The following is a 17176-nucleotide window of genomic DNA, read 5'->3' on the forward strand; positions in this document are numbered from 1 at the left end:
GTTTTCAAAGTGCTGAGTTCTCTGAGACCTTCCTGTTGTTTTCAGGGACTGTTTATTTTTGAGTTCAGAGAGGAAAATGTCCCATAGCAACCCGAATGCTGAGTGGCTACTCTACTGAATCTAATTCCCAGAGGAATGATTGATAGTGTCAGAACCAATATCAGAGTTACAAGAATAAAAAAGGCAGAGACAGATTTCTCCTTTGGTGAATGCTTGCCGTCATGTATCAGGTATCATGGGTCCCTATTGTGGCAACACTGTGAGGTCAGAGGAGGGGAAGGGCCTGGGATCACAGGGCCTGCCCCCTGCCTGCCGGCACCGAGTGTCTGCACTGTTTCAGGCGGAGCTCAGTGATCCGCTGAGGAGGTGAGCGAAGACGTTGCATGCTGAGGCTCCCAGGCCCTAACTCCTTGCTCGGTGGCACCGCCTATGGCCGCAGCACTGGCTGTGGTGTCTTGTTTGGCTTCTTCCTCCTACACTCTTCCCGGGAGACGTGCTGGCTGCCTCTGTAATGGCCCCTGATGAGTCTAAGTGCTGTGGCAACAGCTCGTTAGGCAGCCTCCTGCTCAGGAGGCTCCTGCCCTTTGTTGTGCCAGCTCCGTTGTCTCATTAGAACCGTTAGACTCAGGAGCAGCCCCTTGGGCTCTGGCAGAGAGGAGTGCAGTTCCTGCAGGGCAGTTCAGCCAATACAGCAGATTCTGTAGCATCAGAGAGAGCTCATCTCAGAGCCCTTGTGGCAGACACTGACCACACGTGGAGACACTGTCCTTGCCCTTGAGAAGCTTCTACCGTCCCCTGCACTAGCTTTAAATATTGGGCCCAATGCCGAACGGAGTGGCCAGTGTCTGTCCTGGACAGTATTCTTTAAGTGGACTGTTCTTCTGCAAAAGAATGAAGACAAGTGTTAATGAGCCTTACTAATTCCCACCCTCCCCTCTGGAGAATGCAGTTCAGCGCTCTACGAAGGGATGGAGGTCCACACACAGCGAGGGGGAGCCGTGCTGAGCAGGTGTGATGGTCGCAGAGCTGGCCCCCGTTGGTTCACGTGACTTGACGTTCACATGATTGATTGACGTGCAGGTGGGGGGCCCAGGCGGGGCTTCCTGAGGGGTCTGCAGGGGTTCCCCTGGGACTGTATGAGGAGCCCTAATCCTTTTTAGGACATGGAATCTTCCCTAAGGAAGCAGGTGTTTATATTCTTTGTTTCTATAGGTTTTGATCTCTGTGAGGTTGGTCAGGAGGAAGTAATCCTGAAAACCGGGAAACAAGCCAACCGACGGACCATGCACTTTGCGCTCCAAGCCCTGCTCGCACTCTTCGGTAAGAGCTCCGTGTGGCGCCACCCCAAGTGGCCCCCAGGAGCCACGGGCATGACCCTGATTATGGTTTGGGAAGAGGAAGAATTAAGGGAACGAACCTTTTTTGTGTGTTAGGGAATGTTCAAGTAAACAAACTCCCCGCTCTCGTGGAACTCAACTTACGATGAGCATACATGTAGTATATGTTAGATGTGGTGCCACCATGTGCTCTGCAGAAAACGTGCAAATTAAGGGACTAAGGAAGTGAGGGTGGCATCGCAGCAGAGGTGATGAGGGAGCAGTGGTGCCCAGAGCCGGGCCTGCGAGGCACTTTTCAGACCCTGGGGCAAGCCTGCCTGCCATTCTCAAGAGGCCAAGTGAGGCTAAATGCTGGCTCGGATGGTGGCCAAGGCTTGAAGGCAACCAACAGGGCCTGCTGATGAATGTGCTCAGAGAGAGAGGGCCAGAGGTGATATCCTGTTCTTTGGAACAGCTGCCAGAATGGGGCTGCCTTTGCTGAGACCTTGAAAGTGGCAGAAGGAATGGGATGGGTCTGAGTTCCCTCTTGGACACCTTCATAGGCAGCTGGTTAGACGAGTCCAGTGTGGAGACATAAATGTGCACACAGGTCCGAGGGGAAGAGGACTGTGTCCTGTGGGCACTCCTGGGGTCAAAGGTCACAGAGATGAGGGGCCTGGGAAGGATCAGTCCACGAGGGTCGGGTGTGATTGACTGTGTAGACTACCAGATTTGGTGGCCACTGTTAACCTTTACATGAACTGGGGAGGACGAAAGCCTGACTGGAGCGGGTTAAGAGCAGCTGGGAGGAGAGGCCGTGCGGAGAGGAGTGTAAGTGACTCCGAGGAGGTCGCTGGGATGTGGAGCGATGGGGCCGGAGCTGGAAGGGATGGCGGGTGAGGGTTTAGGACAGGGGGCATCACAGATCGTCCCCCCATTCAGAGCAGGAGGCCGCCATGGGGTCCCGTGAGATAGGGAGCAGAGTGGAGATGGGCGCATGGTGGGGTCTGCAGCGCGCGGGGCTGTGTGCGCTCTCGGGGTGTTTTTGTCCCCAGTGTAAGATTTACTTTTTCCAACAGGACTGTGTTTTTCAGGCTTATAAGATGAATTCAAGTTGTGTATAAGTTAACACTTGCATAATGCTTTGCTAGCTTCTATGCATATAAGGATGCTTGTGAAAGAAAAATCAAAACCATACAGAATTCTAACTGTCCTCTGGGCGCCTATGTTTTGTCTTAGATTCCACTGAGCTGCCCAAGCGCCTCAGCCTTGACAGCTCGTCCTCCCTGGAGTCTCTGGCCTCAGCCCAGTCTGTCTCCAATGCTCTGCCCTTGGGCTACCAGCACCCTCCTTTCTCTCCCACCGGTGCAGAGAGCATAGCCTCAGACGCCATCTCTGTGTACAGTCTGAGCTCCATCGCCTCCTCAATGAGCTTTGTCTCCAAGCCTGAGGGTGGGTCAGAGGGCGGAGGTCCTCGAGGAAGGCAGGACTATGACCGGTCCAAGAACGCCTTCCCACAGCGATCCACCCTGCCTCGGAGCCAGCTGTCCCCCCCGACCCGCCCTGCAGACAGCAAAGACGAAGAAGAATATGAAGGGTTTTCCATCATCAGCACTGAGCCTTTGGCGGCCTACCAAGAAAACAGAAAGACTCGCTTCTCACCAGATCACAAACAGTCCCGAGTCGGGGCAGCTGGCGGTGTGAAAGTTTCGGTAAGCTCCAAGGGGAGCATAAGCACTCCAAACTCTCCAGTTAAAATGACTCTGATTCCCAGCCCAAACTCACCCTTCCAGAAGGTCGGAAAACTAGCAAGTTCAGATACGGGAGAATCAGACCAGTCTAGCACAGAAACAGATAGTACCGTGAAATCCCAAGAAGAAAGCAACCCAAAGCTTGATCCACAAGAGTTGGCCCAGAAGATTCTAGAGGAGACACAAAGCCATCTCATTGCGGTGGAACGTCTTCAGAGGGGCGGTGGTCAAGGTAAGGGCACTAATCCTGAAGATGGCATTTCCGTGCCCAACAGCGCTGCTGTCTTCAGAGCGTCAGAAACAAGTGCGTTCAGCAGGCCTGCCCTCTCCCACCAGAAGAGCCAGCTGTCGCCAGTTACTATCAAACCAAAGCCCCCAGCCAGAAGCTCTTCCCTACCCAAGGTGAGTTCAGGATACAGCAGCCCCACCACCTCAGAGGCGTCCATCAAAGACAGCCCGAGCCAGCACAGTGGCCGGCCATCGCCCGGCTCCGACTCCCAGACTTCCCTGACCGACCAGCCTCTCTTTAAGCTGAAGTATCCCAGCTCTCCTTACAGTGCTCACATTTCCAAATCACCAAGGAACATGTCCCCGAGCTCAGGCCACCAGTCTCCTGCTGGAAGTGCACCGTCCCCAGCTCTCTCCTATTCCTCAGCTGGCTCCGCTCGCTCGAGTCCAGCCGACGCTCCTGACATAGACAAGCTGAAGATGGCAGCCATCGACGAGAAGGTGCAGGCTGTACACAACCTGAAGATGTTTTGGCAGAGCACACCCCAGCATTCCACGGGACCAATGAAAATATTCCGGGGGACCCCTGGAACGATGACTTCCAAGAGAGATGTCCTCAGTCTATTAAACTTGTCACCTCGGCACAACAAGAAGGAGGAAGGAGCAGACAAGCTAGAACTTAAGGAGCTGTCTTTGCAGCAATGTGGAGAAACGCCCCCAAAAGCCCCTCCCAACGGACACTGGCATACGGAGACCACCTCACTGAGCACACTGCCGCTGCCTGCCGGCCCTCCTGCCGCGGTGCCCACGCGCCCTTTGAGACTTCCTTCTGGAAACGGCTACAAGTTTCTGTCCCCAGGAAGATTTTTTCCTTCCTCTAAATGCTAAAACATCTTTTATACCCACCAACACCGACTTGGAGCACAGCGGCCCACAGCCCAGCTCTCCGCACTCACTTGGCCTGCTCCCGAGTGCGGCCACCCCAGCATGGGTGTGCTCTAGCGGCGCGGGCGCCACCACTCCCAGACGCCACACACACACACACACACACTGGTAGCCCCTCTGGGACTCTGGGCCAGATTCACCAAAAGCCAGGACTTCTGTGGAGTTGGTACAGGAGGCTCATGGAATTTTCTACACGTCACCAAATGTTTACCTTGGAACTCCCTGCTTCTCATCTTTGATGTGATTCTTCAACAGGATTTTTGTACAAAAATGGTCATGGTTCTGGGGTGGGGAGAGAAAGGGAGCACATATTTTGCTAAGAGGTATATATGCAGTACCTTTTATACAAAGAAATACAAACAGAGCTTTTTTAAGGCTTTCAGGTGCTGGTTGGGGGTAGGGTATATAAAATCTCTCTAAGTTGAGTTCTACATGAAAGTGTTACAGTAGCCAAAAAACAGGATACTGGTTTTAAAAATGCCAATGATTTGTAATTAAATTGTAGCAGTTTTGGTCTCATGATATTGTAACATCAGAGTAACAAGGCAATAATTCACTTCCTGAACTCTGCTCTTTGAGGGCTACAAATGTCCCTGGGGCCCCACTGTCAACCAAACTTGAATTTTCTTAAAAAAATTTATGTAACTCTTATCCAGGCATTTTAGAACTATGCAATTGTGATTTAAAAATGCAACTTTGTGCTTTTAAAACATTACTGACCTTTTTTGTACGTGGATAAACAACTTGGTTTTATTATCAATAGTACTTTGCATTTATAGCTATTATTTTTAAAAGCTCAAAAAGTTTTTTAAAATATCAAAATTTGAATAGTCATCGATAAGTAATTATCAAGTTTGGAGGGGGGAGTTTGAAATTATTGTTTCCTTATAAGCAAAAAAAAAAAAACAAAACCAAAAAACAAACAAAAAAACAAAAGAAAAATTCCATGGCTAACTAGATGTAACCAGAATCTAGCCTTCCAGCTCTTATTCCCTTTATTACCTGCTTAATTTTATTATCTTTTCCCAACGCCAGGCTTCTAAAACCCCTTCTGTCTAAATCTGTCACCAGGTTCCCACAATCCCAGCACCTCACATCTGTGAGCTGCATCTGGACCCTCATCTTAGTGTGACCAGCGCCCCTTGCTCCTGTGGTCCAAAGGACAAATCCCCTCCCCCCCACAGAAGACTTTAATGTCCACAGCCTCAGAAGCAGGGGGCCTTCTGCTGGGGTATACATCTGAATTATTGCTGAACAGGGAAAGAGATATTCCTAAAAGTGTTGTCATAGAAAAAAAAAAAAAAAGAGGGACTTTTCCTATAGCTATGACAGTTCACTGATAGTGTTGCCAGCTGGGACAAGACAAAAGAACAGTCTAGGTAGGGGTAACTATTAACATATTTAAATAAAGAAAAGAAGTGCTGAAAATCATGTTAGTACTGTTTAGTTGGAGAATTGACATAAGCCTCTTTTAGGTAATTCTAAAATTGAAATCCTACCATCCTCACTGTGAGGGTCCATCATACAACGGTGGGCAGCCTCTTGTCCCAGGACACGAGCCACATAGGGAGTGGACAGGAGGGGCCTGGCAGGAGGGACACTAACATCAAGACCTCCAGGGAGAGTTTTTAACCCTGGACAGGATCTCAATTTATAAACATACACTGACCACTTGCCCTGTTCCTCACTGTACTCTGAAAAGAGGAAGAGATATTTATTCAATTTGTCTTACTCTCCTGAGCTATGTCATAGAAGCTTTTTGTGTTTAACCCAACAGCCATGTTGACAAAAGCAAAAGAAAGAATGTCCCATTCTAACCCTGATCCCAACACTGGAAGAGAAATACTTTATAAAGAAGCAAGCAACTATAAGGTTGTCTTTATATCTTTTATAAATGGTAGTAACAGTACCAGTGTAGCAAATGAAAGCCAAGTTTATAGCACTGTGCATTTAGATAGCAAAATCAGGTCCTCAACAACAAGAAATAAACCTCAAAGTAAATTTCTGAATCCACATATAGATAGTTGGGCTGTTCCTTTCTCAGCAACTCTCAGCCTCTTTCCCAAGTGCCAAGTAGCCCTGGAGGAAAGGCCGGGTCTCTGCTCCATCCCTGAGGACAAGGGCACAACCCCATAGGCCTCCCTCTAGCGCACACCCTCCACCACCCAGACCGCTTCCCCGTGGTTACCAAGCCAGCGAGGAGGACTCGTGGACCCTAACCTGGTTTTAGTCCTAAATACATTTGTTGTTGTAGGTTTCATGTTGAAAAGCCAAATGGAATATATGATATTTTTTTGGTCCTAGATATAAGTTTCAATGAAGAAAAGCAAAGATGATGAAATAATAGGACCAATCTAAAAATCACTGTAGAGTCGCCACTTCTTTATGTTTACATTCAGTCTTGGTGTTTTCTATACAAGTGAAATGGATGTAAAATCAAGGTGAATTTTTCAGTCTACCTTGAAAACAGTATGCACTTAAAAATTATGTGAGATTGTATAATTTGCAAATTCTTTGTACAGATCAGGGGTTGGCAAATGATGACCCACAGGCTAAATCTAAATCTGGTCAGAGGCCTGGATTTTTACAGCCATGAGCTAGGAATGGATTTTACATTTTAAAATATTTATATAAATAAGTACCTACATAATATTTTGATTTTACCTCTTGGTCCACAAGAACTAAAATATCTAGTCTTTTAAGAAAAAGTTTGCTGGCTCCTGCTATAGATGACAGAAAACAATTAGCATAATGTTTTGTTTCTACAATCTAGGGAAAGTGAGTGTCAGGCTGTGGATAAAACTGATAGGAATGCGTGGGAACCTGAGCCATGTGGATGGACGCGAATGACCCCTGCATAGTCCTCGGCTCTTTGCCCCACTTGGAAGGAGTCGATGGGTGTGGGTGAAATTTACAAAAATATTTTTCCTCACTGTATGCAGACAGCATTGGATATTATTTCTTTTTCAGCTCAGGAAACTGGAACCCCTGCCCCTACTCTACTCTATCAGATGCAAATACACCAAATACAAGCAATAAAATCTCCCTCTCCTAGAAACCTTGGTATGACCACAAAGCAAAGTAGTCAAATCTGTCTTCTCACCAGTGAACCACGCAACTACTTCAGTGATCTTTAACTAAGTCAATAAACCAAGACAAAATTAGCTACTCAAGCTTACATTTTGATGCGTTTTGGTATTGGTGTATAGTAAAATGAAGAAGTTCTCACCTCCATCCACTTGAAACAGTCCCTGGTCCACGCGCTGCTGCACACGCTGTCCTCACTGTGCTTGTCTGTCCCGGTGAATCCCGGTGCGCGGTCACCTCGGCAAGTCCCCAGCTCAGTGCCTGTCCTGCCACCACCCCCACCACAAGGAGAACAGTCACTTCGTTAGTTTCAGTTCAGGCTGGAAAAAATGGCACACAATAATCTGGTTTGCATTTATTAAGTAGGCAGAATGTGACAAATGTATAATTTTCATCACATATTTTGTTGTTTTACCTAAAAGAATTGTACATGTGCTTTGTGAACTGGGCCCTTGTCTGTGCCAGACCCTTCAAAGATGTTCCATGTAAGGACACACGTGGTCACATCTCCCCTCCTCAGACGCCTTCCCCACTTGGCACTCATGCCCCTTGTATGCAGTGTTAGCCATCTTTGGCCTATGTGAACTTTTTTTTTGTAAATTACAGTTTCCAGATGGCATTAAACTTTTTATATTATGAAATTTACCATGTAAAAAGAACTTCATATTTTTATTGAGATTGCTAAGGCACTTGGCCTTCCTTTGTGATTTCAGTGTCTATTAAAGCATGAGTTCCCTTGGTTTTAAGTGCTGTATCTGAATCACTTTCTATGCATGTTCCACACTTCCTAGGTTTCTTTGCAGTACACAAAGTGGTCATGTGTCATTAATAAGCATGTATTTCTGTCTGGAGTTTATCCTTATAAACACACTGTAGCCTCACGTTTGCCAGGAGCAGAGCCAGAGAAAGCGCACAGCAGAGCGGACCTGCACGCAGCTCATCTGGCCCCGAGGCCTGGGTACCAGGTTGGTGGTAGTGGTTTAGATGGCTAAATGCTTCTGATCTTCTGTGTTGCAGGACAGAAAATTCTACGGTTGTAGACGAACAGAGTTCATTACCACTAGATCCCTGTATCTAAAAGAAACTTCCAAAGGAAGTACAGCTGACCCTCAAACAACACAGGTTTGAAGTGTGTGGGTCCACGTATATGTGGATTTTTTTCAGTAGTAAATACTACAATGTTAAACGATTCACAGTTGGTTGAATGCAGATGTGGAGCCACGGATATGGAGGAGCTGTGAGGAAACACGTATAAGAAGTGCAGACTATGTATTATATGCAGATTTTTACTGTGCAAAGGTTTGGTGCCCCAGCCCAGACGTTGTTCAAAGGACAACTGTATTTCAGAATGGAAAACAGTCCTACCTGTGAAAGTCTGAGATGCATGAAGAAATAATGAACACAGAATTAGGTGAAAGTGAAAAAAAATCAAAACAAGTATTGATTATATAAAAAGTAATGTCTCATTTGGGTAGCAATAAAAAATTAAAATACTGGACAATAATATGTAAAACAAGGAAGTTAAAGTGTTAATTTGTTTGGGAAGAGAAAAGTAGATTTTTAGAGACAGTAAGTTAAGTATGCATAACCACACACAAAAAATAGAAATAGAGGATTATACCAAACTAGTGGAGGAGAAATAAATTTTAAAAAACTTAGTTGATTTAAAAGAAAAGAAAAAAGAGGGAACAACAACAAAAACCATTTTAAAAGGAGGAGAAAAGAAAGATGAAATAAATTTTTAAAATCAGTGATAATCAGTAATCATTAAAAATGTAAGTGAACTAAAGAATTAAAAAGGAGGCTTGGGCTTCCCTGGTGGCGCAGTGGTTGAGAATCTGCCTGCCAATGCAGGGGACATGGGTTCGAGCCCTGGTCTGGGAAGATCCCACATGCCGCGGAGCAGCTGGGCCCGTGAGCCGCAACTACTGAGCCTGCACGTCTGTAGCCTGTGCTCCACAACAGGAGAGGCCGCGACAGTGAGAGGCCCACGCACGGCGACGAAGAGTGGCCCCCACTCGCCACAACTAGAGAAAGCCCTCGCACAGAAACGAAGACCCAACACAGCCAAAAATAAATAAATAAATTTAAAAAAAAACAAAACAAAACGAAAAGGAGGCTGACAGATGATGGCAACATGCCACATGTTCTTTAAAAAAAAAAATGCTGTTTGAAAAGAAAAAACCCAACTACCAAAGCATAAGGGCCCCAAATGACTGACAGTAAAGAATCAGTAAAATAGATGTTAAAGTAAAAGGCACTAATAAAAACAAAGAAGATCCATTTTCTTTTTTTTTTTAGTGTGTCCCTTATTTTTTTTAATTTTTAAATTTTTTTACATTTTTTTTAACCATCCAGAAGAGTTTATTATCAGTGAAAAATTTATGTAATTAAGTGGCAAAATTTTTTTTTAAACAAAGGGCCAAAATACTTTAATATCTAAGAATATAACATAAAAACCTATTTTAAGTTGACATTAAACTTTTTTTTTCACACACACACTGTATTTTATTTTTACAAGAGATAAATAGACTGACACCAAGCATTGTACATGGATGACCACAACAAAAGCAACAATGATTGCAATTACCAAACATGAAACACACTCATGCTATGTCATAATATTGACATTCAGTCCAGTAATCCTCCACTGTAACAGCTCCTTTACTTTGCAATGAAAATTGATTTGTATATTCTTTGCCTCTGAGTCCTTGTGGGATTTTTTTTTTTTTAATTCAAACAGAAAGTCACAAAAATTATACTCATCCTCATCAGTTCACTCAGTCCCATGTAATTAATTTTTTTTTCCATCTTGATCTTTTGTTAGCACTTTTATGAGTTCATCAGTTTTTCATTAGAGTTCTGAAAATGCTTATTCATTCAGTTCAGCAGTACAGTCAGTTACCAAAAACCTGTACTTGTCAGAGTCTTTTCCATGAATTTCCTGAAGATGAAACCCTTTTATAGGAACATATTCATAAAAGCATCAGAGTACACCCAGAACTGTCTGTAAATGACAAAAGACTTAAAAATGACCACGGTTAAAGATTTGATGAAAGTTCATAATAATGCAGTTGACAAAAAAATTAGTTATTTCTGAGATATACATTTTAAAGTAATAACTAGGATTATGACTTATAACATTATACCAGAACATATAAGATTTTTAGAAATTTCACGTAATGTCTGAAACATTTATATTAACATATTTCCATACAAATAACCCAATGAAAGTTTAGTATTAGTTGTTTTGTTTGTTTGTTTTTTTATACTGCAGGTTCTTATTAGTCATCAATTTTATACACATCAGTGTATACATGTCAATCCCAATCGCCCAATTCAGCACACCACCATCCCCACTCTACCGCAGTTTTCCCCCCTTGGTGTCCATATGTCTGTTCTCTACATCTGTGTCTCAACTTCTGCCCTGCAAACCGGCTCATCTGTACCATTTTTCTAGGTTCCACATACATGCGTTAATATACAATATTTGTTTTTCTCTTTCTGACTTACTTCACTCTGTATGACAGTCTCTAGATCCATCCACGTCTCAACAAATGACTCAATTTCGTTCCTTTTTATGGCTGAGTAATATTCCATTGTATATATGTACCACAACTTCTTTATCCATTCGTCTGTTGATGGGCATTTAGGTTGCTTCCATGACCTGGCTATTGTAAATAGTGTTGCAATGAACATTCGGGTGCATGTGTCTTTTTGAATTTTGGTTTTCTCTGGGTATATGTCCAGTAGTGGGATTGCTGGGTCATATGGTAATTCTATTTTTAGTTTTTTAAGGAACCTCCATATTGTTCTCCATAGTGGCTGTATCCATTTACATTCCCACCAACAGTGCAAGAGGGTTCCCTTTTCTCCACACCCTCTCCAGCATTTGTTGTTTGTAGATTTTCCGATGATGCCCATTCTAACTGGTGTGAGGTGATACCTCATTGTAGTTTTGATTTGCATTTCTCTAATTATTAGTGATGTTGAGCATCTTTTCATGTGAGAAGTTCCATTTTCTAATGTTAAAAAAAACTTAGTAGAAAGGCAAAATTCTAAATTTGTATGCAGCTAACATTATAGCCTCAAAATTCATAAAGTAAAAATTGGCGGAACTACAAGTTTGGAAAACTACACTACTATAACGGGAGATATTACCCTTTACTCTCAGTACCTGATGGATTAAGTAGACATTTAGAAAGTATATATGGTGGGTTTAAACAATCAGCAAACAGGCTTATGACTTGGAGAGAACCTAGTTTCTGATAGTGAATCAACATTTTTCATAAGCACACACAAAATATTTTATGAAAAACAGACCATGTTCTGGCCTCTAGCAATCAATATCATTGCCACCAACCTCATGAGAATACAATTCAGTTAGGCATCAATAACAAGAAGATAATGGAAAAGTTGCCAACCACTTAGATATTTTAAAATGCATTAAATAACATATGAACCATAGAGGAATTCATAATAGAAATGAGAAAATACTATGTATCTAAACAGATAGATGCCTCCAGTGCCACCTAGGGAGTTTCTGGGGTTTACTTTTACTAATGACAGAGGTGTTTCTTATTTGTTCTACTCAAGACCAGAAGTTTCCACGATAGACTACAAACAATCTCATTTTCACCTGCTTAAGTAAAAAATATATATTTTTATTTCTGCTTACATGCCACTTTCAGGAAATATATAAATTATATAATAGCTTAATAATAAAATTAACTTAAAATTTCATAAAAATTAGTGGGATGCAGTTAAAGTGGCATTTTAAAGAAAAAAATTATAGCCCTAAATGTTTATTTTCAAGGTTAATTTTAAACATGTAACTGTTTAAGCCCCAAGCAATGGGGAGGGATGCCATCCTAAATAGTCAGTGCTGTAGTACAAGTGCATAAAGAATGATGCCACTGAGCTAGGTGACTGATCCAAGAAGTTAGCAAAGGAATAACGAGAGAAACCCAGAGAGAAGGAAAAACCCAGAGAGAAAAGAAGGGAGGGAATAACAAGAGTCAGAAATTAATTTAAAAAAAGATAGTACAGAAGATCAAGGGTAAAGTCTGCCAAAAAGAAAAAAACACACCAATTTCTGGGAAGGCTGATCGTATGCGTGTGTGCACACGTGTGTGTATTTGAGACAAAGAGCAAAGGCTAAATGGTTACAGCTAAAGATGCAGTAAAAATTAATAAGAAAATACTATGAATACGTTTATGCCAATATATGTGAAAATGCAAAATAATACCTAGTATGTTTTAGGCATACATATGTAGTTGAGGAATCCGAAAATACAGGGAACGATGGACCTCAGATGCAGGCATGGTGCCACTTTGTGGGAGGGAAGCAATGGAACTAGAATCAGGAGTGGTAAGCAAGTGACTTCAACTGCAAAGAACTGTAGCATACAACTCCTTGTTCACACATACAAAACTATTTCATAAGGAATTTAAGAATGAGTGAAAAATGTTATTAGCAACTATACAACAATAAATTAGATTATATAAACTTTTAGAAAAACTATTTAAAGCTCTGGTGCAAGAAGGAAAAGAAAACTTAAAAAAACCAAAGCCCATAAAATTAAAATGGTAATCCTAACTCCTTGTCCTTTATCCAACTCTCCAAAAAATACAGGCCCAGATGGTTTTACATGGATTTCACCAAACTTTCAGGGACCAGCGATACTCTGTATTTTCAAATTGTTTAAGAAAATATAAAAATAAAAGATACTAAAATCACTCCATGATGGTATTCTTAATTCTAAGATCAATAGATAGTATATATAAGAAAAGGATAGGCCCGTTTCATTTATAAATCTAGACATAAAAATCCGAAATAAAACACTGGCAATTAAATCCTTGTGTTTTTAAAACTAGGAAAACATAGATTGAAAGTGGATCTATCTATTAGTCACTGGTGCTTGTCTTTGCTGATGAACACGCACACAGTATTCTTAAGGGCCAGAGCTCCGGCCCTAAGGAGCATCTATAAATACTAACGAAAACCAATCAGCATGAAACTACAGAGCACATTACCACCCTGAGAACTGGAGTGCTGAATTCTACAGTTTACACTGTAATTAGACAAGAAGCAAATCTATTACACTCCTAGTATAAGAACAATGAAATATGCATGCAAATGTAAGGGAAATTCCAAGCAGTTCTATCATTTCTTAAGAAACAACGTTGAGAACTATACCCTGCTATTAATGTTAAAGTAGAAATTGACTTTAGTACAATAATCTATAGCATAGATCTAAGGACGCAAGATTAACACAGCACCATGTAAAGATTTTTGAGCACAATCGTGTGGTGTTTATTACCTTAGGAAATATAATTTATGTTATCTGTTAATGTTCGAGAATTTGCATGTTCAGTTATGGAATACATGCTTTGTTAGATGCTTCCCTGAAGGAGAGAATGGCCCTTAGTGAAGATCTAGTTATGTGCTGGGGACCTTGACTGACAGCTAATACGAAAGACAGATACTACCAAGACTGTTCTTAGCTACTGTGATTTTTTTTTTTTTTTAATTTGATTTACTTATTTTTGGCTGTGTTGGGTCTTCGTTTCTGTGTTGAGGGCTTTCTCTAGTTGCGGCGAGCGGGGGCCACTCTTCATCACCGTGCGCTGGCCCCTCACTGTCGCGGCCTCTCCCGTTGCAGAGCACAGGCTTCAGACGCACAGGCTCAGCAGGTGTGGCTCACGGGCCCAGTTGCTCCGCAGCATGTGGGATCTTCCCGGTCCAGGGCTCGAACTCGTGTCCCCTGCATTGGCAGGCAGATTCTCAACCACTGCGCCACGAGGGAAGCCCTGTGATGCTTTTTAATATTAGTATTCTCATGCTTTATTTATAGTCACTTTGTTTTGTTGTTTTTAACCTCAGGATGTCTGGACAAGGACCACAGCTTGGTACCTTTTTCAATTTAAAGCCTTTCTTCAACTTTCCCAATGAGTATGCATGCTTAACAGCCTCTAATACTAAATAATGGCAAACAGGGAACTGACAGACTAATGCTGCATCCACTCCAGCAAATAAGGCCGAAACATCTGGATCCAAATACATTAAAGGGACATGTTGGCATTAAGGAAACATTTTGCCTCCCAAATGAATTTGCATCCAATCTCAAGATATTTATTAGATTTGTAGCAATTGTGCATTTGGGCTTAAGGGAACAATAGTGTTCTTAAATATATAAACATTCTCAATACATTTATATTAAATAAGAAGTTCTAAAATTCTAAAATAACTTTAAATCCCAATAGCAGGGCTCAAAGTCTGCCCTTTTAGTTAATTGGGACAGGTAAATGAGTTTGAATTCCGATCTGTCTGGCAGCATTCTGCCAAAAGTCTGACTTTTTTTTTCCATATACAGAGCTTTCTTTTTTTTTTAATTTAAATAAATTTATTTTATTTATTTATCTTTGGCTGCATTGGGTCTTCGTTGCTGTGCGCGGGCTTTCTCTGGTTGCGTCGAGCGGGGGCTACTCTTCGTTGCGGTGGGCGGGCTTCTCATTGCAGTGGCTTCTCTTGTTGCAGAGCATGGGTTCTAGGTGCGCAGGCTTCAGTAGTTGTGGCATGCGGGCTCAGTAGTTGTGGCTTGTGGGCTGTAGAGCACAGACTCAGTAGTTGTGGTGCACGGGCTTAGTTGCTCCGCAGCATGTGGGATCTTCCGGGACCAGGGCTCAAACCCGTGCCCCCTGCACTGCCAGGCGGATTCTTAACCACTGCGACACCAGGGAAGCCCCCAGAGCTTTCTGAAGTTGTAGCCATTTTCTTTTTGAACGAAAAATGCAAATATAAAATAAAATTGCAATGTAATTAAGAAAAAAGAGGCAGTTCTTACCTAACATTTCGAAAGTCATTCATTCTACAAATATTTGCTGAGGGTTTGTTGTGATAAATCAATAGAATGTAGCCAATAAAAAATAAACAAGCAGAAAGTTAAAATAGATGTTAAAAAGTCCATAAAATAAACTTTGTGCACTTTACTTAATTAGATTCTGTTCTCTCCTGTATTACAAATAGTCCAAACAGCTTGATGAATGAAAATGCCAATCACTGTGCCTCCCCACCCAGTGCCCCTGCTAAGAACTGCCTTGGCTCAGCCTGAGGGATGAGACAGCATATGGAGGCAGAGGTGTTCTATGTGGAAGGACTCTACTCTCCCGCTGCAGCTGATGAGTCCTGAGCAGGGCCACCAATCCCGTGTGAGGTCAGAACCTTAGGAAAAACCCCTGCGACCAGATTCCTTTCCTCATGAATTCAATCCAGGTCTAGATCAGGTCTCTGCAGCTGAAGCCAAAGCCAAAGGTAGTGATGTAAACTGAGGTCAGTGGCCAGCATGGCCATGTGCAGGCCAGAGTTGCAAAGGTGCAAAAACTGAGTGAGCAGAGGAAGCCAGCAGTGGAGAAAGGAAAAAACAGCAGATGCAAAGGCACCTTGAGGGAGACAAAGTCCCTGAAGTAGCTAAGTTCCAGGCTGCTCTCCACTTCAATGTTCAGTTACTTCCCACTTGGGTTAACTTAAATGGGACTTTTTTTTCTTTTCGATTTAATGGCCTGAGTTGTGGATGTTTGAACATATGGTATTAAAAGAAGCAAGTCGGAAGTAGAGCAGGAAGGAAGGCTGTAGAGGAGGCAAACTGAAGACAGAAACGACAGCAAAGGAATAAGAAACACACATGAAATGGAAGAACACGTAAGTCTAAGGCCATCCAGTGAGGGGCTTCTATGATCTTGGATGCTTGGATGTAAAAAAAAAAAAAAGAATCAATCAGAAGAGAAGCCCCACGTCCCTTCCTGTGGCTTACGCTCAGCCTGACCTCCCATCACTGTAGGTGGAGCCACCTGGGCCCCTCTCCACGGCCTACACCTCCACTTGCTAGACCCGCTCTTGGTTGTCCGCTGAAGGACAGCGTGTCAATAATCCTCCCTCTCTCTCCCGCAATGATTTTTTCTCTCAGGTGAATCATTCCTATCAGCACATTAACGTGCTGTGATCTCTCCCGTGTGGCCCCATATCCCTGTCCTGCAAACATGCCATTTCTCCGCTTCTTTCAGAACAAAGCGACTGCTCTATACTCAGTGTCACCACTTCCACTCTTCCTCTTCTCTCTTAAACCACCCCCTCAAATCACGCTTTTGTCCCCAACACAAGATCAGGAGCTACATCCAAAATGTTGCAAAATCTAGTGGTCAATTCTTAGTTCTCTGCAATGCAGTACAAACCACATAGCATCACATATGAGGTAGACCTGAAATAAAAGTGTAATCTGCATTTAATTAAGCTTTTAAATATAGGTATGTAACTTTCAATTTACTGTAAATACAGAGATTGTTAGAACGGGTTATACAACACCATGAGTAAACAGTGAGGTAACTCCCAAGGTGCGGCCACCCCATCACTCCACACAGTGCTTTTTGATACAACTTTCTGCAATGATGAAGAGCTGGGCTGTCCCATCCAGCAGCCACTAGGCACATGTGGCTACTGAGCAGCCAAAACACAGTCAGTGTGACCAAGGATATGAATTTTTATTTTAATTTATTTGTACATATAGTGGTCTGGACTGGTCTCTTAAGCCAATAATATAGAGAAAAAGGAGGCTATGAACTCTTCAAGAACAAAGAATTTTAAGTAAGTGACATCACAACCAAATGTAAATACAATTGTATTTCTATATACTAGCAACAAACACTAGAAAACAAAATTAAAACCCATTCTGTTTACCATTAGGTCAATAAACACAAATTGATTAAAACACATTGATCTCTATAGTCAAGATGGTTATAGTTCATAATATGTAGACTACACCTCAATAAAGCTGATAAAAAAATACTGAGGGA

The 17176-nt window shown here is 42.7% G+C and overlaps 1 protein-coding gene and 1 long non-coding RNA gene across 6 annotated transcripts in view; one reads left to right on the forward strand and one right to left on the reverse strand.

Moving 5' to 3' along the window:
- The window catches only part of TTC28 (tetratricopeptide repeat domain 28), a 587442-nt gene extending 582460 nt beyond the window's left edge, over positions 1-4982 (forward strand). For all 4 annotated transcript variants that reach the window (XM_068563682.1, XM_068563683.1, XM_068563684.1 and 1 more), the window contains 2 exons: positions 1213-1320; positions 2556-4982. In XM_068563682.1, coding sequence (XP_068419783.1) covers positions 1213-1320; positions 2556-4183 — 1736 coding nt within the window. In that variant the 3' untranslated portion in view covers positions 4184-4982. The remainder of the gene's footprint in view (positions 1-1212; positions 1321-2555) is intronic.
- LOC137776932 (uncharacterized) overlaps positions 1-17176 on the reverse strand; it is a 59718-nt gene that overhangs the window by 2159 nt on the left and 40383 nt on the right. Inside the window, exons 2-3 of one of the 2 annotated variants that reach the window (XR_011076359.1) lie at positions 7470-7593; positions 4445-4522 (exon numbers count right to left, since the gene is read on the reverse strand). This is a non-coding gene — a long non-coding RNA (uncharacterized lncRNA). Of the gene's footprint in view, positions 1-4444; positions 4523-7469; positions 7648-17176 lie in introns of those variants that run through there. The other variant, XR_011076360.1, reaches the window with a different exon arrangement.

This window comes from Eschrichtius robustus, chromosome 14 (assembly GCF_028021215.1).
Source record: "Eschrichtius robustus isolate mEscRob2 chromosome 14, mEscRob2.pri, whole genome shotgun sequence".
NCBI lineage: Eukaryota > Metazoa > Chordata > Mammalia > Artiodactyla > Eschrichtiidae > Eschrichtius > Eschrichtius robustus.